The 22,251-nt window shown below is 42.0% G+C and overlaps 2 protein-coding genes across 3 annotated transcripts in view; one reads left to right on the forward strand and one right to left on the reverse strand.

Annotated features, from left to right (window-relative positions):
- Nucleotides 1-4,042, forward strand: part of MUC6 (mucin 6, oligomeric mucus/gel-forming) — a 46,763-nt gene extending 42,721 nt beyond the window's left edge. The window contains 2 exon segments of the mRNA XM_030451552.1: nt 1,940-2,042; nt 3,868-4,042. Of these exon segments, the coding sequence (XP_030307412.1) occupies nt 1,940-2,042; nt 3,868-4,042 (278 nt within the window).
- Nucleotides 4,043-5,355: 1,313 nt separating this feature from the next.
- Nucleotides 5,356-22,251, reverse strand: part of AP2A2 (adaptor related protein complex 2 subunit alpha 2) — a 48,288-nt gene continuing 31,392 nt past the window's right edge. For both annotated transcript variants that reach the window (XM_030450987.1, XM_030450986.1), the window contains exons 11-22: nt 19,531-19,713; nt 18,774-18,871; nt 18,358-18,589; nt 17,308-17,481; nt 15,179-15,342; nt 12,437-12,519; nt 11,591-11,680; nt 10,694-10,817; nt 9,675-9,791; nt 9,419-9,488; nt 8,654-8,788; nt 5,356-7,917 (exon numbers count right to left, since the gene is read on the reverse strand). In XM_030450987.1, the coding sequence (XP_030306847.1) occupies nt 7,840-7,917; nt 8,654-8,788; nt 9,419-9,488; nt 9,675-9,791; nt 10,694-10,817; nt 11,591-11,680; nt 12,437-12,519; nt 15,179-15,342; nt 17,308-17,481; nt 18,358-18,589; nt 18,774-18,871; nt 19,531-19,713 (1,548 nt within the window). In that variant the 3' untranslated portion in view covers nt 5,356-7,839. The remainder of the gene's footprint in view (nt 7,918-8,653; nt 8,789-9,418; nt 9,489-9,674; nt 9,792-10,693; nt 10,818-11,590; nt 11,681-12,436; nt 12,520-15,178; nt 15,343-17,307; nt 17,482-18,357; nt 18,590-18,773; nt 18,872-19,530; nt 19,714-22,251) is intronic.

Below are 22,251 nucleotides of genomic sequence, written 5' to 3' on the forward strand. Positions count from 1 at the left end.
TATTTTAGGATCTATGGAGTCAGGGTGCTGATGTACAAGAAATACCTGTACCTTTTAAACTGTAGTCTGAGTCTCAGAGGCCTTGTTTTAGACTCATAGAAGGATTTGGGTTGGAAGGAACCATCTAGTTCCACCCTCACCTACTCAGAGCTAGTACAGCTCTCAGCCTGGCCTTGAACACATCCCGGATGGGGCAACAGCTCCAGTGTCCCAGCATCCTCACAGCAACCAAACTGTGGGCAGGAGCTTTCATTCCACAGTTCCTAGCCTATGGATTAACCCTTGTAAGAGTAAACCAGAGTGACACAGGCACTCACTCAGTGTACCACTGGGAATGGAAGGTGGGTTTCCTGTCTGGATCTTTTTTGTGTTTGTTTTAACCCATGTTTGAAGAGAGTTAAAACCTCATTTTCAGCTCCTTCACTTTTTCCTTTGGGAGAGTTCAACACATAAAGGAGAAACTACCTGGAAAGTTTACTTCAGCCACTCCACACTGCCTTTTTTCCTATTTTCTTTCCCACTACCATATGCCACTTGCACTGCTCTCATTTTCTGTGTTTCCTAATTCCTGGAGAAAGTGCAACCCCACCACCAGCAAGTTACATCCTTCATTTGCCTTATTTTGTTCAGGAATTAGGAGGAATGGGCACCATTCTAATCAGCCTGACCTTTTCTACCCTGCTTAATAAATAGATCAGAAATATTTGCAGCTTTCTATCTTGGAAAGTGTTCAAAATTGTTCCACATACACACATGCTATTTCTTCACACAGTCCTCCATTTGGTTGTTAAAATCAGATCAGCTGAAGCAGAACCTCACATCTGGCAGCAAGGAAGAGCAAAGCAGTTGAGTGTCCTCCCAACATGACCACTACTGGGTTTACTCCTTGCAGTTGTCTCTCCCTGTATTTATTTCCTTCTTTCCCTGCACATTTTCCAACCCTAAACTGAGCAATTCTCATACTTCTCAGTCTGGCAGAGCATTAACAACATCTTTCAGTCCAGAAAGAAAAGTTAAATATTGTCCTAGCTCTTCATTTATGATACAAGTATAGTAGCTCAGCCTCCTCTCCAGTTACTAGATGTCTTACTTTCCAATGACAGCTTCCCAAATTCCTGCTACAAAATTAACAAAAATTAACTACAAAATTAACTGAGCCTTCCCCACAGCAATGTTCAGCTTTCAGCCACAACCTTTCCCCAAACAGGGAACCTCAATGTGCTAAAAAAGCATAGTACAGGAGCAGTGCCAGAGGTGCCTAAGTTGTCTTTTCAGTATTCAACATCTTTGTTCTCCTTAATGTTAACTCTGAACACAGTCCTCAAACTCACTGGAAAACCTGTGTTTTCAGTCACCTTTTTGCTTCACAAAATTCTTATTCTCTTGGCTTCAGGTGAGGAGGAAATGGAAGATCAATACATATCAACCATCACCTGCTATGCAGCATTATGCATTCTATCTGCAATGGAAAGATCAATTCTCAACAGGCATTTAAGTTGTGAACTTCTGGCTGTCTATACAGAAATCCTCAAAATTAGTAAATTCAGCATTTTCCAAATAAGTCAGATCTATTACAAAGTCTGTGAGCTAGGAATAACCCCGCCTGAACTACCCAGCTAGTTCTTTCATTTACATTTCTGTGTTCTCATCAGTGGATTAGGGGTTTTTCCTGCTGGACTGAATTTTCACTATATTCTTACCAGGAATATTTTGCTTATTTGTCAGCAATTTGCATTACCTCAGTTTCCCTCCAGGGTAACTCCCTTGTGCCTCCTCAGGGCCTGGTTAAAACCTCCTCCTCCTGCTGCTGCTGCTGTGTTACCTCTGAGATGTTACTGGGGTCATGCCAGAGCGCTGCTGTTCCATGAAACCCAAGGGATCCTGCAAAGGTCTCTCAAGAGAAATTTATCCTCTAATTTTTTCTTTTTACATTTGGCAGGCACCTGTAGAGAACTCCAGTATGAAGAGCAAATCACCTACAAAGGCTGTTCCACCAATGTGACTTTAAGCAGCTGTGAAGGATTCTGCCCCTCTTCAACAAGGTCAGGACAGCTGAGAAAATGGGGAGGGACTGAAGCAGTTCCTTTTTCTTATCTGACCATCTGTAATTACCAACATTTATCAATTACTACTCCTTCCTAATTCAGGGGGAAAATGGGGTTGGCATTTCCCCAGCAATGCACTGCAGCTCACTAGAAATGCTAGAGAGGAAGTTAAAGAAAGTAATATTAAATAAAGAAGTCATATTGCCTAAGTCTTCTTTAAAAAGAGACATCAATGCTGCAGCTTTGGAGGGCTTTTTGATTGGTTTTTGTGGGGTTTTTTAGGGTTGTTTTTGTGTTTTTTTTTTTTTAATGGAAAAGGTCAGACTACAAATACTGCTTTCAACAAAGACAGCAAAATAAGAAATTTCTCACATAAAAGATGTCATTTCAGTTGTCTAACAATGTTCTCCTAATGCTGTAATTCAGGAATATTATATAGATTATATAGTTACCAGAGGGCTCTCTCAGTCTGTGAAGTTCTGCTTGCTCATCAGGAGATTATTCAGACAGGGAATCAAGGCTTCAGTAAAACTAAACTGCAGCAGTATTACAGGGTTCAGAGTTATTGGGGAGAAAAGTTAAAATTGTTATATTCCTGACAATCCAAGCAATTACAGAGTTCAAGAATAGGATACCACTGAAGGTATCCTCTTATATATACAGGTGTAATACAGGTAAATCAGCTTTTGCAATTAATAACTTAAATTAATCCTGAAGCTCAAAGCTCTCCCCTCCAAAATGAGCTCCCCATGAGTTCAAAATGAGGTTTCCCCCAGCATTTTGCAAACTGAGGGACTGAATTTGTATCCTGAGAGTTTTTAAAAGAGTTGCAAAGCCTGGATGAAGATTTCAGTTATTAAGGTTCATCATAATCAGCAGGAAAGTCATGTTTAAAAAAAAAGTTGTTTTAATTGAAACCAGGCAGACTTTTCTCCCCTTTACAGATTTTTATACAAATATTTCTCTGTATCTCTTGTTCTCATAGCTGAATTCTAGTGACATCTGTAGAGCTTCCCATTAACAGAATTACAAAATAGGAACATGTCCAGCAGCACAGTTGTCTCAGCACAGGGAGGCAACAGTGTAAGAGAAGGACATGAACATCAGAAGAGAATCTAAACCTCCCCTGCCTATTCCAGCCACCACTTCACCACCCCCTGCTTTATTCCTTTTAGCTCAGCAACACACCCAAGATCCAGGCTGAGAATTCTTTAGCTGACCCCAGGGCTGGCACTGTGCAGCCACAGAATCACAGAATCATAGAACTGGCTGGGTTGGAAGGGACCTCAGAGATCACCAAGTCCAACCCTTGATCCACTCCCCCCGTGGTTCCCAGCCCATGGCACTCAGTGCCACATCCAGGCTCTTTGGAAAGATCTCCAGACACAGAGAATCCACTACTTCCCTGAAGTAGTTCCATCAGCTCAGGCCCAGCACCTCTGTTAACAGATCATTCCTGAGACCTTTTGCAACCAGTGCCCAGCTTTACACTGACTGCAGAGCTACTCTGGACGTTTCAGTAGGGCAGAAGGAGAAGGGGGAAATTAATTTTCCAGTGAGGCTTGAGGGCTGCTGCTCACAAGCACTTTGAAAATTCAGTATTAAAAAGGCAGAACCTCAGTACAGCTCAACACCTCATGAGATCTGCTGCACTCTGTGGTTCTGTTGCTGAGAGAACCATTAAATTTTAAGGGCTGTGCTCCTTCCTCTAAACACCCCACCATAAGGAGAGAAAAAAAACACAACAGTTCAAACACTTGGAAAGCTGTAAGCCTGAAATGCTGCAAACAAATCCTTATTGATCTGCTCCTCTTCCCAACAGAGTGAATGTTGAGATGATGGTCACCACGGCATGTGGCTGCTGCAGGCCACTCCAGCTTCTTCAGAAGGAATTCCAGCTACCATGCCAAGATCCAGATAATCCTGGGAAAAGGCTGGTTACAAAAATACCTGTATTTAGTGGCTGTGGTTGTCACTCTGACAGCTGCATGCAGTAAGCAGCCCTGCAGAGGGTCACAGCCACACATCTCTGTTTCAACACTTCCACAGGGGCTGCTCATTGCTGGGATTGCATTACAAGTAACTGCTGATTAACCAGGACAGACTTCAGTGAGGCTTCCTGAGAGCTGCCTGGAGTGTCAGGGATGGTAACTGATAAATTATCCCTGATCAGGAAGGGGCTGAGGGTGGTAAAGGGTGCAGGGGAAAAAAAGAAAAGAAAAAGGCAAGGTGGGGAAACTGTCCAAAACTGTCTGGCCTTGCCCAAGGTGATATTTGACTTAGAGGCTAAAAACTCACAAGTGCACTGAGCAGCAACAGAAATTTGACTTTCAAATAAAGCAGAAGGAATTGAATTTGCTAACTGATTCCTTACTCTTCAATCAATGATTTTAACTGAAAAACAGTCTGTTAGGTTCACTACAGCTGAGCTAGGACCTGTTACACAGCCCAGTGCTAAACTGGGAGAACAAAAACCTCAAGTGAGCTGTTGCTTGTCCTCTGGACACAGCACTTGTCCTTGTCACCCAGCACAGCCAGTGACAGATCACCAGGTGCTGCTGGGTCCCTGCAGCCACCTCAGGGTGGTGGCAGATTTCTAGGAACACCACTAGCACAGACATCCATCCAGTGGCTTCTGGGCAAAGCAGGAATTTCCAGGGAATTTCTCTGCAAGAAATCCAAGTCTGGACATGTCCCAACAGGACACAGGCAGTTCAACCACAAGCAATTTCTACTTGTTGCTCAGAGAATATTCCTGACCACTTTGTTTGCAATTTATTTCAGAAAAAGTTGTGTGAATACATAAAAGCTCACAGTACCCAGGTGTTTTTTTTCTTTTAGGAAGTTTTAGAGAATTACTAAGAACCTGAAGCATACATTTAAAGCTTGAGTGATGATATTTAGCAGTTTCCTCTTCTTTTACAGCAATATTAACTTTTTTTTTTCACAAGTTCAGCCTCTGTGTATGCAGGTATGTGCTTCACAGCTCACCCATACCCCCTGTGACAGCAGTTTACTGCAGCATGTGCTGTTCATACACTCCCTGGTGTTACACACTCCAGCAAGGAAGATCTGGTAACAAGTTTTGGGCTTTTTTTACAGCAGAGTATTTGTAACATGTGACCAAAACCACAAACAAAAAGGCCAAACAACCTGACTGGGGGAGCAGAGATCTCCAGGCCAAATAAGGCTCAACTCAACACAACCCACCAGAAGTTGACAGAACAGCATTTACCATCAGACATCAGGTGTGTTCCATGCAGGTATTCTTTACACTTCCATGCCTCCAGACAAAAAAAGGACAGTTTGGTTACTGTTCTAATCTTTTATTTAATCTTAATACATCCTTCTGATGAATATAGTCTAATATATAGTCTTCTATATGAAAATTATGCACTTAATTTGACAGAACTTTGTTTTATACAAATAAGACAATCACCATGTTACATACTGGAGTGTAGGTCAAGAATGAACATTTGCTACCTAGTTTGCTATTCAGTTATTTTCACATGTCAATGCCTGAAAATACTGTACTTAAAAACAATAACACTGTTTACTGCAGAAATTACTTTGTCTGCTTGACAGGATACATCACTTTGGTAAATGAACCATCATTCACAAGAAAATAATCAAGTATTTGTCCTTAACTTGTTCACTTTTCTGCTCGTGGTTTCATTGAGCTGACATTTAATACAAAGCATCAATGGTCAGAAGCTTAATACAGTTACCACTGAAAAGACACTTGCCCTCACTCCCCTCCTTCCCACATTTTTAATGCATATTTTAGCACAGCCTAAACCAAAGCAAAGTGAACTAAAGTAGAGCAGTGTCTCAAGGTGTCCTGAGGGCACAGAACATTTCCAGGGGGACAGCTAGACAAGAGGATTTGAAAAAAAAACTGCAATAGAAGCTCCTCCCCTGTCCTTGCTAAGACTCCATCCACCCAGCACCCTGCAGCCTGTAAAGCACAAAACACCAGGGAGTTCATGAGTATCCTGACAACTGCCCAGCCTGGCTGCAGAACTGCTCAGGAACATCCTCAAACACAATGTTTGTCATCAGAGAGTCATGATTAACTACTCAAAAGGCCACAAATGGCCAACTTTTCAAGAGAACTTTTGCAGAGAGACCAGATCTAGAGCCAAGTTTTCAGTCACACCATCCACAGTTAGCAGCCATTTCAGGAAAAAACAAAACAAAACTCTCTCCTCAAATCCAGACCCCAGCCAAACCTTTGTTCCTCATTCTTCACTTGAGCTCAAGCACAATCACTGACTTGCTACCAAGCCCAATTACAGTCACCCAAATCCATCATTTAACTCAAAACACTGAAGAAAAAATGCAAGGCACACTGCCCCACCTAAACCCCTGTCCCCTGCTGCAGACCATGACAAGAGCCTCACTTAAGTCTCTTTCCAGTGTCACCACTGTCACTCCAAAACTTCATTTGATGGGCACACTGCTGGATGTGCTGTGAGCTCCAGGCAGCCTTGCTTTACATAACCTTGAGGAAATCCTGACCTGAGGGTGCAGTTCTCACACAGCAGAGGTCATTTCTCTGTCCCCTGTAGCACTTGCTGCTGACTGCACTACCTCAGCCTGTGCTGCATCTCAAGGTTTTCAGTGTGAGAGCTGAAGTTGTGTGAAGTTGTGTTTAGTTCTGCAAGGAGGCTGCTGATGGACAAGTTACAAAGGCTCTGGCTGGAAAATCTGCTACAAAAGCTGAGCATTCTGGGGCCCTCTACTCAGCCTCAACACAGTGTCCTACACCACGTTGGGCACTTCTACCACTACTGATAGGCAGCTGCTCACCCTCTTCAGTTTTAGCATTGCTGTACTCTGGGAGACAAAACATTGTTTAAAATGCCATTTTCATCTAACAGAGTGCATGGCTTCCAGCCCTTCAAGGGCCCATTTCTTCCCACATCTCCTTTTATACAATACCAGGCTCTGCAGTAAGTTGGGTCACATCATGAGGACTATTGACAGGAAACAGAAAAAACACACAACAGAATATTTCACCTCAGTTTCACTAACAATGGACAAGCATGTACTCACTCACCACCTACCAGAGAAGGTCACCTTACTATTTGTGAGAAGCAGAGGGACTGAGAATATCTTTTGTGTACAGCCCACTGTCCAAAGATCAGAAAACACAAAGATGTAAAGGATTACAAGCTCACTACTTTAAGACTCTGGTCCTGTTGCATTTTTCAAATGCAAAGATTGGTGACACTCAACAGAAACGTTCACTTGAATCAGATTCAAACCCATCCTGGAATCTGCCCTTCCATCCAGCACAAGAGTTGTCACAATGCTCAACTCTACCACGTTTGGACTCTACATTAACATTGAAATTAACCTTCTAGAGCAACATTACATTGGTTTCTTTCAGTTGAGAACAGAGGGAGCACCTGTTATAGGCACTAAGGCAGAATGTTACCAGCCATTTCCAGTTGAAATCCTCTGCTATACCAAGTCAATTTCCCTTTAACAAGTTTAAAAGTTTGACCTCTGGGAAAAAAATGAAAAAAAAAAAGGGGGGGGAGAGGGGGAAGCACAAGACAGCCCTCACACCCTTTGTGTAACACACTAAAAGCCATTTTTAATGTAAAAAGTCACTTCCCTGTACTGTACATTTTATAATCTTAATTTCAAACAAGGGTCAAGTCTATTAAGGCAGGGAGCTGATACTGGTTAACATTGCATTACTCAGACAGTGATGTACAAGACATTTATTTGCAGTATAATGACAGTGATATAAATGGACAAACCAAAACTGACATGGTTAATATTAAAACTGTTCTGACAGCAATTCACATAATCTCTGAGATACAGCTTCTTTACTTGTTCGTAGTGTGAGCCTATACATCTGAAAAAGAACAAAGCATTATTTATTTTTTAAAACACAGTTTGGCATTAAGTGACTGCAATCATCTACTGAAAGCTTCTGTTTGGTGTCATAGGAGGAAGAGCTCAACTTAAAGCACTCAGAGGCACTCAGGCCCTGAGTGATTCAACCCAAGGACTTGCTCAGCTCCCACTGCTCTAAGAGTTTTAGGCTTTTGCAGCAAGGCATTGTCCAAAATTTTTCTTTAAGAGGACTGTGGAAAAAAGCCTAGGTACTCTTTACCACTCCCTGTTCAAAAACCAGGAGATTTATCACACAAAACTTCAGTCTTCAGTTAACTTCAAAACCTAAGAAAATATGCCTGAAGAAAAATACTCTAAACATCATGCTTGTTTGCTTATGTTTTCTCTTTTGGCCAATCATTCTTTTATTAATTTAAACTGGCAAAGGGAATTCTACTCAATCTTGTCCCAGGTGCACAAAAGAGAAACACTGGTTTCCAAGATAAATATGGGATTCTCTGGACAGTCAAGAGGAAGGCAATGATCTCTTCCAACAGGAAAGAGAAATTCTGTCAGAAGCAGCTTAATCAAACTGGGCCAGGATCAGCTGCTACAGTTTCCTTTCTTGTTGGAGTCTGAAGTCACAACCTACTGCAACAGGGATTAAACACAAATACCTGAGAGGTTTCAGACACACACGGGTATTTGGCTCAAAGGAGAGTCTATATTTAAGCTGCAGAGACTTGAACAGATACCTGTGCCTGCAGGTTGGGTTCGAGGCGCAGCAAGCATCCGATCTGAGTAGTTTTTGTGTGTATGATACCAGCACCAACAAAGTTAGCAGGATTGGGATCTACCTCCTCAAGCAGGGCTGATCCAAAGCCAATTATCTAGGAAAGAAACCCAGAAGAGTTAGATGTGGGGACAGCAGGACACAAAGATCAAGGCTACCCAAGCAAAGCCATCTACAAGTAGCAAAACAAGCTGGGGACCAAGTTTTACTTGAATGGTTTGAGACATTGAAGAATTATCTGATAATTTTGCTATGATTTTGCTATGAAAAACTTTTAATTGACAGTGATGCTGATAATGCCCTGTTCCTGCAAAAAGGTTCCTCTTGCAAAGAACTGGGAAGTCAAACAAGTCTTTCCTGTCTTTGATAAAGCCATTCCTGTCTGACACTTGGCTCTTCTGCTTGGCCTAACCCAGCCAGTTCTACAAAGAGTCACTTGTTTTCTTTTCTAACTAGTAACTCCAGCATAGATAAAGGCTGAGAGTATCCTCCAGCTCAGTGTTAAACACTGAACTGGTGCTTTCTTAAAAAGCTTCAAGTTTCCAGCTGCAACTGAAGACTGTACCTAAGCCCCAGTGAGAACCAGCCCATTCAGCACTGTCTCCTACACAACATGGACTTGGACTTTAACAGGATGAACCCAACTGCCATTTAAACCAAGGCCACCCAAGTTTGCTTATTCCACTACCCTTACAATCCAAATTCAAAATACTACACTACCACCCACCTTGGCTTTTGTGATCTCTGCATCCATTGGGTGTTTTGCTTTGAAGATGTTCTGCACTTCTTGTTTGGGACTGCAAGACAAGGCAAGATGAATACATGGGGTAACACACGTGTTACACACAGCAACCTGCTGGGGAGTTTGGAACTCACAGGGTTAAGGGTGGGATGGGCACTGCACCAGCTACTAACACATTACTAACACACCCTTCCTCTTCCCCTGCCCCACCAAAGAGGCCCAAATGCAGACAAAGTCTTACTTGCTCAGTTGCTTCCAACGCTGGAAAAAGTCTTGAGAAGACATCTCTGTTGGCTGGAAAAATTTATTCAATGTGATGGGTAACTTGACAGAAAGGTTTTGAAATGTCCCACCATACCTGCACGGGAAACAGGAAGAACACAGTGTGTGCCACTCAGGGTCAGCAGGCTCTCAGCCTAACTAAATAAGCAACTGAGGATTAACACCAAGGTGCAACTGTTTATGACTGTTACCCAGGAAATTATCTTTAAGTTTGGGGAGCCCCTGGCACAGGCTGCCCCAAGCAGCTGTGGCTGCTCCCCCCTGGAAGTGTTCAGGGCCAGGCTGGATGGGGCTTTGGTCTGGTGGAAAGGTTCCCTGCCATGGCAGGGGAGGGTGGAAATCATAGAATGGTCTGATGTGGAACTAGATTCTCTTTTAATTAATGTTTAATATCCCTTCCAACCCATTCTGTGATTCTATGAACTGCAAATAATGTTACTTCTAAGATAGTTTTAATCCACTGTCTAAATTTATTTGCTCTGCTTAGATGGCACAAGGAAGTGAATTGGCAGAATTTCTACTAAGGATCTCTGGGTTTCCACATGGAATATTATCCTTTTAGACAGCACCCATCAAAGGAGTGAAAACATGCATCTCCATGGGAAGCACACCAGTAAGAACCAGTTTAGAGTAGAACAACAGACTGCATCTCAAGAATCAGGATTTCCCAAAGGCTGATGCTGAGTGGACAGAGCAAGATTTTATTTCTGGCTGCATGAATTTCCAGGTCAAGCTTGGAACCAGAATGGAGAAATTTCTGGGTATATTCCTGTCAAGATTTCTTAAGCAAGCAGGGAGACTGCTGGTTTATACAGACAGCAGAGAGCCAAGCCATGGAGACATTTTATCAGTAGCTGCTTCTTGAGTCATCTACTCAAGATAAATTCATGCATCCATATTCTGCTCTTCAGAGAGCCAAAAATCAATTATCTATCTTTCCTTTAATTAATTTACTAGCATTTGAATCCTGTGTTTTACCTGAATTGAATGTTCAGGATTGGAGCTTCCATAAAGTCTGACACACATTCAATGTTCACAACCTGCTGAACCTGGGCCCCTCCATCCACTGTGGGGTCCACAGGTTTTGTCTGAAGATTCAGGCATGAGAAGTGGTTAAGGACACTGATCAGTGAATTAATAACTTCACAGAAAAACACACAGCAGATTCTCCAACAAATGATGTGAGGAATTAGCATTGTCTTCACTCACTGTCTACAAACTACGAACTATTCAAAGTTTAATTGCTGTGCAGCAAGAAGGTGAGGGTTTTTTCATACTGAAACACCTATAAGCTATACCCCCAATTTTCAAGAAAGAAGAAAGCCTCAAAAAGGCACAGACAATAAACACTGGACTACCTCATCCTGATGGGAACATTAAAGGGATGCTTTGAGTCTAACAAGCTTGATTACACAGTCCCCCAGAAATCCTAAATTTGTAATATCAAGTGTTAAGGATGAACTGTGAATTAAGATCTTATTTTAAGGTAACATCATTCTTGTGTAACTGTATTCTACTCTCTTCATCTGAAGTCTGATGTTACCTGTTAATGCAGGACTTGAAGGACACATCTACACCCCTGCAACTTCAAGACAGCAGAAAAAGCTACAGTTACTTTCCATATTTATCCAGCCTAATTTCTCCTTGTTCCAACAGTAAAATTTGTGTTTGCAACTAGAGCTCTAAGGAAAGATTCTTCCATCTCTGCTCAAGACTTGTTCATTCTACGAGAACTTGATAAAATTAGCAGCAGGTTTCTCATTTCCTCACGTTCAGGGACACCATGCCTCTATCAGCAGCTTTCTGATGATCTGGTGCAGCATAACTCACAAAACCCCAACGAGAACAGACAGGTGCTACTGCACTGAAGGATATTTGACTGTAGGTCATCTGAGCAGATCACTGTTGGAGTGAAATTCAAGAACTGTGTTGAAGTCTTGTTACCATAGAATATGAACATGCGTCCTAGAAAGGATAAAAGACAGCAGAACCTTTAGATCTGTCACATGTAATCATATTCATTACTTGTGCTTCAAGTCTCTTCATACATTGTCTTTCCACCTTTCCTTAAAACAAGTTTAAAAACAAAGCATAATTTACATGACTTATTTTACCAAGACAGTTCAAAACAAAAGAACAGATGAAAACAAAGCATCAGAGCTGCCACACAGGCAGTTAAAGCACGACTGGAAATCTTGCAGATGCCAGGAGATTTTTACTTTTTATGGCAAAAAGCTACAAACGGTACCAGAAGTTATGCAGGAAGGGAGAAGCAGCAATCCTAGTACTGGCTGTGTTTGATTCCCACCTCTTTGCTAAATGTTTTCAGTATCTGGTGCAGTGATGTATTAGGACATGTCTGGTATTTACTGTGTATCATAGAGTACAATAAGCTATGCTGTAACAGACAAAACTTGGAAAAAGGCCCTTTATACCCCCAGCTGCACAGACCTCACACCAAGGCAGCAAGAGCTGGAGGTCACAGTATCACTTAACACTCCCATTTCAGCTTCAGCTACCAAAAAACCCAACAAGTTTACAGAAATAAGAACTCACACAGCAGCCAGGGACACAAAGTGAGAATTCTAAGACACCTCAGGGCTGAAATCCCTGAAATCCCATTTCCCTTCTTAGCAGCTGAAAAGTCAGTCCTGTCCTGTCCCAACCCAGGACACCCACCCTGCTGTGCTGGCACTGAGTCCCTGGGGTCAAAGATCTTACCCAGATTCTGTCGGAATTCAGATTTCAATCCAATTTGCAGCAACTGGTTTTCAAATAAGACTCCATTGTTTTTACACACAAACCTAGGGGAAGAGAGGGAACCTGTGTTTTAAATTGAGCCATATTAAGCAATATTTAGAACCACAACATTCAGGATTTACACAGAGGATGAAGATTGTTGTTAACCTAGAGTGCATCAGTCTGAGAGAGGCCTTTGCAGAAAACTGCAGAGTAAGAAAAGATAATTTTACAACAAAAACCACCACTTGTAGGACACTAAAAGAACTGGAATTTTTATTTGATAGGATGTCTGAAAAACTACAAAGGAGGTCACAATATGCTATATACACACACACTGTCTCTATAAAGGATCAGGCAACAGACTAGGATTTCTTATTCATGTTCTTGAGAACTTCAGAAACTCATTAGGTTGATGCAGAATTGAAAAGTTTGAAGCTTTGCCTGTTTAAACCTGAAAGAAAAAAGAATCCCTTGTTTTATCAGTTCTGAATCACACAAGTCAACTGAGAGCTGTATTTTTTTTCTTCCATTTTGAGAGAGGAATCTCATTCTGCAGTGATTTCAGTCCCTTCTGTCACCCTTCAGTTAAAAGAAGAGGTGGTCAGCAAACAGCAGCCTTTTGCATACAAGGCACTTAAACATAGTCCCAAATATCAGTACTTTTGACAAGTTATGGTTTTCCTTTCTCTGTGAATAGTTTCAAAACTTAATATACAACTGTCATTGCCTCTTTTCAGAGCAGTGTGTGATAGTACTGACCCATAAGAAACTCTTAAGTTGTGTATTTATGAGCTTGTCATAAAATCCACAGCATCTACAGAGGTGTTCTAGTCACAAGTCTGCCAAGTACAGGTTTCTCTAATTTTGCTGCTATTAAGTTAATGCACAAATTACTTTGCTTTACAGCTATATTCTGGAAGTTGCCCAGCCTTGCAAGGTTTTAGTATTGCTTACTTGTGAAAATGCTCATCAGCATCATGCACAGTATCAGCTGGTTCCTCAGAAACTACCTCAGATGAAGCCAGGTCAGGACTAGTTCAGGCAGCACAAAGGAAGAAAGGCAGTAGCAACAGAGACAGCAGGAGTTAGTAAAGACAGCTTAGTGCTTTGTTATTTCTTTTACCTCCTTCCACAAAAATGGCACTGCTGAGTTTTTAATGCATGAGAAATTTATTAGCTGCCCTAGCTCAGTACACCTAGGAAGGTTTGAGGCATTAGGCAATGGTTTCCCCCACTTCTCTCCCCCATCCCACCCTTCCCTGATTGCTAGGAACCAGCAATTCTTCCCAAAGACAAGAGACAGCTCAAAGTGTCCAGTAGCTTAGATTTATACAGAAAGAAGTCCTCTTAGGTGTTCAATTGTGACAACAAAAAAGTTTTAGCTCAAAACCATTAACGTAGATGGATATTAACTACTACAAATGTGCACTTTGAAGCAGAGGCCTCATCAACCTTAGTGGCACTTACTACAGCTGCACAATCAGTTCTTAAAAACACACAAGTGTAGGCAAGAATATACAGGCACACAGAGAATGACTTACCCAAGTAATGGTTTAGAAATAAAAGTGACAACATCACTAAAAAGAGGCAGGAAACTGTAAAAGGCAACTTCTCAGTAGCATTACAGAAGCATTTAATCATCTACAGACAGACCAAGAGGCTGGACAATGCTGTGCTCTCTTCTGCAGAAAAAGAGAACTCTTAGCTCATGAAGCTGCTGGTATTGGGGGCTGTTTGGGTTTTCCTCTTTTTAAAAAGTTCTAACAAGCTTGTGTGGCTTCTTAAAGTCATGATTAAACACCAATCATTGCCTTCCAAGAGAAACACAGGATCAAGGCTTAAATCAACTGCAAACCTGAAACAATCAACTGTCTCGTAACATTTTGATGGGAGCCTCAACAATCCAGGCACTTAGTGTCAAAAATGATGTCTTTTAGATTAAGATGCAATGCAAAGTTGTCATAACACCATTCAAAATTTGGTCCTTGGTAACAGTAAAAGGTTCTTTGGCCAGTAAGGTCACAGATCTGTAAAGACATTGTGATCTAATGCTATTTATTTCCAAAATTCTAGCCCAATGACATTTGAGTGGAGCCACAGTGGCTTCTAGTATTAAAGGGATTAACACCATGGTGCACCTACAGCTACACTTGGTAATATAATTAGGAACATACTTGAACCAAATCTCCTTTAGAAAAGGAAAAGCATTTGCTGGTCTTCTCCCCTTTTCACACCTGTGTATTAGACAGCAGCAGAACAATTCAAGTTTATCTTGAAATCCTGAGAACAAGTATCTCTGGATGCAATCCCTCTCAGTGTTCCAGTCAGCTTGCCATAAGGGAAAAGACATAAGAATATTTTATGGAAATAAGGTAAGAATAGAAGTATCCGAATCGGGCCAGATAACCTCCAAATTCAAGATGTATTGAGATGCAGTTTAGTTTAAAAAAGAAGAAAAACCAGTATGAAAACTAGGCAATACTGTGTGGCTAATATCCTCAGGTCCACTAAACTCAGGTTTTTGATGAGCAGATATTAAATCAAGATAGATCATCAAGAGTTCAAGAATATGTCTCTTGCTGCAAAGATACCACCCAGCAATCAATGCACTCTATCAGCTGGAACAAAACCAAAAGTTATTTTCATCATTTTTTCTTTTTTTTCCTCTAATCTTGTTTCAACAGACAATTCTTCAGCTTCCTCACACAGCGACTGAATTACCTTGCAAAGTTGTCATCAGACCCAGGAGCAAGTGGTGCAACAGCTGAAGCTGACTCAGTGAAGACATCCACCAGGAGGCTGTCACTGAAGGGTTGTGGGGGAGCTGCGTTGGGCAGAGGGGCAGCACCCAGCCCCAGCAGATCCGCAGAGGGAGAAGGAGTGGACTGGGGAAGAGAGAGACACTTGGGTGTTACACTGCAGCAAACCAAAGCTGCCTCTCCTGCACAGACACCTAGGTGTGGCAAAGTGCCTCTGCCCACCCCAAAAACAAGCTCTGAATGGAATTAAGAGGCTTCATGGGTGCAGTTCTATCACCCTGCATTCAGACTGAAGGTCATTCACAGGTGTGGTGGGTGCTGCTTTGCCCTTTTTTTTCCCCCTTCCCCTTTAAATAAAAAAAACCTCAAATTCATCTGCCCAGAATCTGCTTCTGCAAAAGACAGACAACAACCTTTTTTCCCCCCACCTCTCTTCTCCCCTCTGGTTGTGAGGGAGATTAAGTACTGCAGGGAACAGAACTCAAATGTGTTGCTTTTTTCCACAAAGAATCCACCAAGGAAGGTGGTGGCTTCTGCAGAGAACTCAATTACAACATCACAGCATCTTTAAAAATTGACTGTCAGTTTAGTCCTGGGTTTTGGAAGCTTGGCAATCCTTAGAAATCATGTGAAACCCAACCAGCAAAAAAAGCAGAGCCTGGAGCTTGTTCAAGCTGCAGACACTAAAGATACAGGCAGAACCTTTAAATTTTGGTTTTTTTACCATCAAACAGAACAAAACAAGCAACCAGGACACAGAATCGTGCAGCAGAAGCCTCATATGTGACCAAGTCATGTGCAAGAACAAAGCACAGCCTTAAAGAAAATGTTTATGTATTAGACATGAGCAGCCTACAATATGCCAGATAAGCTGAGGATGAGTCATGAGCTGCATTTGGATTGAGCCTGAGATGCTGTCTGTGTGTCAGTGAGTCATAGGATGCGTTTGGAGTGAGCCTTTGTCTGCCAACTCAAAGTTCTCACATACACCAAAGACAAAATTTGATGCAGCATAATGAAAAACTGCCTGGCAAAAAGTCTTCAGAAGCTGATCAGGAAAAAATACTGAAAACAACGAGCTGGCCCTCCAGTCTGGGACATGTTCTTGGCATCTGTGCCAAGGTCACACCCACAACCTGGAGGAAGGAAACAGAGAGGTTTCATCCAGGGCTGCAACCCACACAGTGGAGCTCAGAGCACAACCCAGCTGGAGCTCCAGACACCTCAGGCCACTTGGCATGCAAAGAAAACATGGCAAATTTTCTGCTGGAAAGGTATTTCTGTCCCTGCAGAGATGTTGCATGTGTAACATCTGCTCTTAGATACTGCAGTGACCAAGAGTTAAGAGATTATGCTTTAACAAACTGGGCAGGGAGTGTGCTCCAACATTTCCTCCTCTCAGGTGATCTCCTGCTACATCTCAAATGTAATTACAAATTGTGCTAAACACTCAAACCAGAAACAAGGATCACATTATGAGAAGAATCTGTCCTGACAGCTTTAACTGATAATGAAATGGTAGTTTCTGGTCAGAAGAAACAAGGCTGTAGGGCCTTGTCTACCATAACTGAACTTGAACAGCACTGTCAAATAAAGAGTAACAACATTATGTTGATTTAAGGACATCTGTGTTAAGTCAAGCATTGTCCACTTCTAGTAAAAACAATGATAACCTGAAACAAGATGAGAAATATCAACCACATTAGACAAAGCAAAATACCAGCTGACACATTTACATCCAAGTTACTCCTTTAAATATGTTATTTTTATCACCTCACCTTCAGTGAAATTTCAGCAGCAAGGAAATTCTCATTTTTAAGTTTACAGCAATATGTCTTGGAAGTAATAATGTAAATGGGATTTATTTTTTTTCAGGCTGCAGACAGTTTTTCTGCTTTTACATAAGACTTCCAAGAGAAAACTGCACCCCCAAGCATGCAGTGGGACAGAAGGTAGATGTATGTTCCCTGCTACTCTATAGCCACAGTCTGAAAATTGAGATGAGATGTTTTAATACTCTAAAAAGCCACTTTTTTCCTTTTCTCCCTTGCATGCCATCTGAATTAGTGAAATAGCACCTCTTAAACTTACAACTCTGCTGCGATCGAGGGAGGGGGGCTCAGCACTTCCATTCACATCAGAGCACCTCTCCTTCTTTATCTCTTCCAGGTCAGTAACTGTGCCTGGACCTTTCTTCTTCTTCAGTTTAGCCAAAATAGAAGATTCCCTCTCTGGAAAGGGAGGCATTTCTTCCAGCACTGTAGCCTTATCACAGAATAAAAAAAAAAAAAAAGTGTTTAGTTAGACTTAGGAGCTGGTTTGTTTGGCTTTCTCTTTGAGTTTTCAGAAAGATAAACCCTCATAGACTGCATGAGGCAAAAGCAGAAATAATTATCCACTCAGAACCTACCATGCAGCTCATTCTGTAGTGATTAGATTAGACTGACTTTTAAAAAAATTATTACAAATTTTCTCAAGGATTCACAAAGCAGCTGTTCAAGAGAACAGAAGCATACTGCTGCTCTGGTACAATGATATTAAATTAAACAACAACAAAAAATACCTACACACAAAAAAAAACCCCAAACAAACCCAAAACCACAACAACCAACCAATAAACCCAAAAGTAGAACATAAAAGACCTAATGGTCAAGCAGACCTAGACTGTAACCACAGAAGATGACCTGAGCCAGACCTAAGTATTTATCAGCTGTCAAGACTAAGGGTGGCTCCAGAGCTAGACCTGAGAGCATTAGGTTAGAACACTGTTAATTTCTACAGACAAAAACTTAAAAATCACAGTTAAACTTCCTGCCCACCATCAAGTCAGTCCTCAATACACAGCACTGGTCTTCTGGGGTCTGGATACTGTAGGATCTAGTACTATATGCCAGCTCGCACTGGCTTCCCAGCTCCAGATGAGCAAGTTTTATTGTCCCACTGCAGCAGTAACAACTTTGATTTTAGCTCTCACTAAGTCAGCTGAATCAGGCAGCCCAAAAGAATAAATGCCCACATTGAAGATCCTTAATCCTGCACCAACATCTCTGAGCAGTCGGGTAAGGTCCAGCAGAGCTCACTTGCTGACAGAAGCCAGAGATGAAGCATTTCTGCATAATAAAGGATAATCTTTATACCTACCAATATATCAGTGCTGGCAATGGTACTGAGCCTCAGATACTCAACAGCTCTCTGTTGCAGCTCAACATCAGCGTTCTTGAGCTGACTGTCGCTGCGCAGGACATCCTGAATTGTGGTTTTGATTTCTGGAAACAGGTTCACAAACTTGATGTAGGTGGAAAGAAGCAGAGCTCGGGTAGGAACACTACATAGATGAAACTTGGAATGTAGCAAGTTGAACTGGATGAGGGGACTTAAAAGATGGGAAGAAAAATAATTTGTTCAGTTTCGGTAGACATGGTAATCCTTCATTAATAATTCTTCACCAGTAAGAGCTGAATCATTTGTTCACTGGCCTTTAGTGAATATTAAACAGACACTACATTCTTTACAGAAAATGTTACTACTTCAATTCAGTATTTCAGACAGTGTTTTACCTGGATCTTGGATCACCTGCTATCAGATTTCCAAATTCTCCCAAGATGTAGCCACCTACTTTTACAAGATTCTCATGGCATGCTGGAGCTTGAAGGGCCTGTAGGAACATATTAATGTTATTGACCTGTAGTACATTAAAAAAAAAAAACAAACATATTTCCATGTCTGATTTCTTTGTTTTATTTCCTGTTGGGGCAGACCACAGATGTAGGCACTCCAGAGCACTCATGAGGAAAGCATGCTGGGTGCTCTGACTTCATACAAGTACAGCTACCAAAAGTACAACTTGCTGAAGGCCCATCCAGCAGCACTGTGGTTCTGAGGACTGACACAACTGCCTACATTCTCCTTTACATTCAAACCTTGCAAGAATGTGCTGAAGCTGTCCCAGATAAAAATTCTGTCTTTGAGTATGAAGAAACTCACAGCATCATCTCATCGAATCATCTTCATCAGGAAAGGAAATTAAAAAAAATGCTCATATGAAGAATCCAAAAAGTCAGCACCAAGGCCAGACATTTGACAGTGTTCTCTTTTAACAGTTCAAATTCCAATTCAAAAATTCAATCTGAAAACTTTAATTCCATGATAATCTATAATGCCAGTTTTCTAGAAAGGTTCAGCACTTCTTTGTTCAAATATTCAGGATATTCTTACTCTCTTCTAACATGGGGAGATGCACACTCCTGCTAGATCACATGGTGCTTACTTAGTTCCTACTTCATTTTGAAAGGAATTGAATACAGTTCTTCTCACCTCAAAAACAGTCTTTGCTGCATACCCCTGGACATCATCCCTGTTGATGACAATCTGGATAACTCTGTACCACACCTCTTCACTGACGTAGTCACCAGCAATGCGAATCAGATTCAGGATTGTGTCCACATACCAGGTGTAATCAACTGCATACTTCTCAGCTAAAATTGCAACCTTCAGAACCTGGACACAGACAAGAGAATGAAGAAGGTTGACTACCTTCTACCACAAGCTGTGTATCAAGATTCACTTGTGTATATACCCAGCACCAGCCCATGAGAGCCCAGAATCCTGTTCCAGATGTGTCATCCCGCTCACTTGCTCCCACAGCCAAGGGGGAAGCTGAACACTGAAATTCTGTGCCAGAACACACCAGTTCCCAGGTACACAATGCTGTCCCCATAATGCATGCAAGGATGTTGTATTTGTGGATTTTCAGCTGTGCACACCTAGGCAATCAAGAACAAGAAACTGGAGACCCCTTAAAAAAAAAACCAACAAACAACCCACCAAGAAAAAACAATCACTGGTAATTCAAGCTATCAGAAACAGACCAGCTCTCTTTTTCAGGTCATACCCATACCAATGTTAGATGTGCCAACCAAGAACAAGACACTGCTGGACTTGCTATTCCCAAACCTGCTAAAACCTGCTCTGTAATCCCTCAGCTAGTGGTAGCCTTGGCTATCATAGCACTGTGGGGTGTGGGATCCTGCTGAGCACACTGAAGGTTAGCACTAGGACAAGGGCTTTAGATATTAGGAGAGAAAGCTTCAGCTCACTCAAAACTCATCTGGATAAACTCAGACAGAATAAATGAGATAAGAGTGTTGGGAGTTTTTCAAGAGTGTTCTCCTGAAAGCAGAAAACCAGTTCACCTCCTTTCAACACAAGGTTAGTAGGTGGAGCAAAAGACCATCTTGGCTTAACTGCAAGCTTCTGAGTCCTCTCAAAACCAAAAAGGCAGTTTATCAGAGATGGAAAAGTAGACAAACACCTGTTGGAAACTAGAAGGGCACTTCCCAGAGCATGCAGAGATGCAGTTCAATAAGCATAATCTGAATTGAAATGCCCAAGATGTCAAAAAGGGTTGAAAATCCTGACTGATGCAAGCACAGAGCTGCCATCATTGAAGAGTTTGCATGCCAACTATTACAGGAGTCTGACAGATCAATGGACTCAGATGTTACCCACCTAAGGATGGCATCATTACAAGAATGCTACTGTCACCTCCATCTCCAAGAAGGGCTTGAAGCAGGATCCAGGAAATTATAGTCCTATCAGGCCTTCTTCAGTCCCTGGGAGAGCCATGGAATGAATCCTCCTGGGGGCTCTCACAAGTCAAATGAAGCACATGATGAGGAAAAGCCAGCAGAGATTTATCAAGGGCTGCTCATGCCTGACAAACCTGATCCAAGTAACCTGCTTGATTTATACAGGGAGAGCAGAGCACACTAACTGCCTGGATTTCCTCAAGGCTTTGTATTTATGTATTTCCCAACCTTCCCCTAGAGAACCTGGTCCATTAGTCTAGACAAGCGGTCAGTGTGGTGGATGGGCAACTGACTGCCATGCAGCACCCAGAGGATGGGAAAAAGCTCTTTTTCCAACTGGCATTCTGGTGGGGTCCCCCCAGCCATTGATACTGGACCCAACACTGTTAATATTGTCATAAATTATATGGATGATGGGATCAAGTGTCCCTGATGAAGTTTGCAGATGACACCATGTTGTGTGGGGAAGTAAAAGGAGAGCCACAGTCCAGGAGGACCTGGACAGGCTGGAAGAGTGGGCTACAACAAGAACCTTATGAAGTTCAACAAGGACAAGTGGAAGGTCCTGCACCTGGGAAAACAGAACCCAGGAGTGCAGCACAGAGTGGGATCTACCTGCTCTGAGAGCAACCCTGAGGAAAGGGACCTGGTGGGACATCAAGCTGAGTGAGTGAACCATGTACTGCAGCAGCAATGAAAGCCAACAGGAGGCTGGGCTGCATCACCAGTGGAGATGAAGAAATTACCCTACCCTACTCACTGGTGGTCAGGCCACACCTGGAACAGGGAGCCCAGTTTTTATCCCCACTGTACAAAAAAAAATGTGGACAGGCTGAAAAGGATCCAGAGAAAGGCCACTGAGATGATCAAAGGACTGGGAAGACTTCCATATGAGGACAGGTTGAAAGAATCTGGTTTGTTCTGCCTTGAGAAAAGAAGGGTTAGAGGAGACCTTATCACCATGTTCCAGTATTTAAAGAAGATGGACACCCCCTTTTTACAAGGAGTTACATGGAAAAGATGAGGGGTAATAGGTACAAAGTTACTCAGAGGGAGATTCTGATTAGACACAAGAAGAAATTTTTTTCACAATGAGAACAGTCAACCACTGGAATCATCTCCCCAGGGAAGTGGTGGGTACCCCAACACTGGACACTTCTATTCAGAGGTAGTTCAACCAACACTATGTTAACCTCTCTGATCAAGAAACATTAACACCAGACTAAGCTACATAATTACACTAAGTACAGATTTTGGCTACTGTTCCAGGGAAGTTGTTAAATGAGCATTTAAACTCCTGTATTTTTCCTCCCCCTAGGAAGGAGATGGAGATCTCTTTCAGCTGATTATAAAGTATTACTTTGGGCAATCCTTAGAGTGAATCAAAGCACTGTAGTTCTACCTACAAATAAGTATTTACCACAATAATTTATGAAGCTATGTAACA

The sequence above is a fragment of the Calypte anna genome, chromosome 5 (genome assembly GCF_003957555.1).
Source record: "Calypte anna isolate BGI_N300 chromosome 5, bCalAnn1_v1.p, whole genome shotgun sequence".
In the NCBI taxonomy this organism is placed as follows: Eukaryota; Metazoa; Chordata; class Aves; order Apodiformes; family Trochilidae; genus Calypte; species Calypte anna.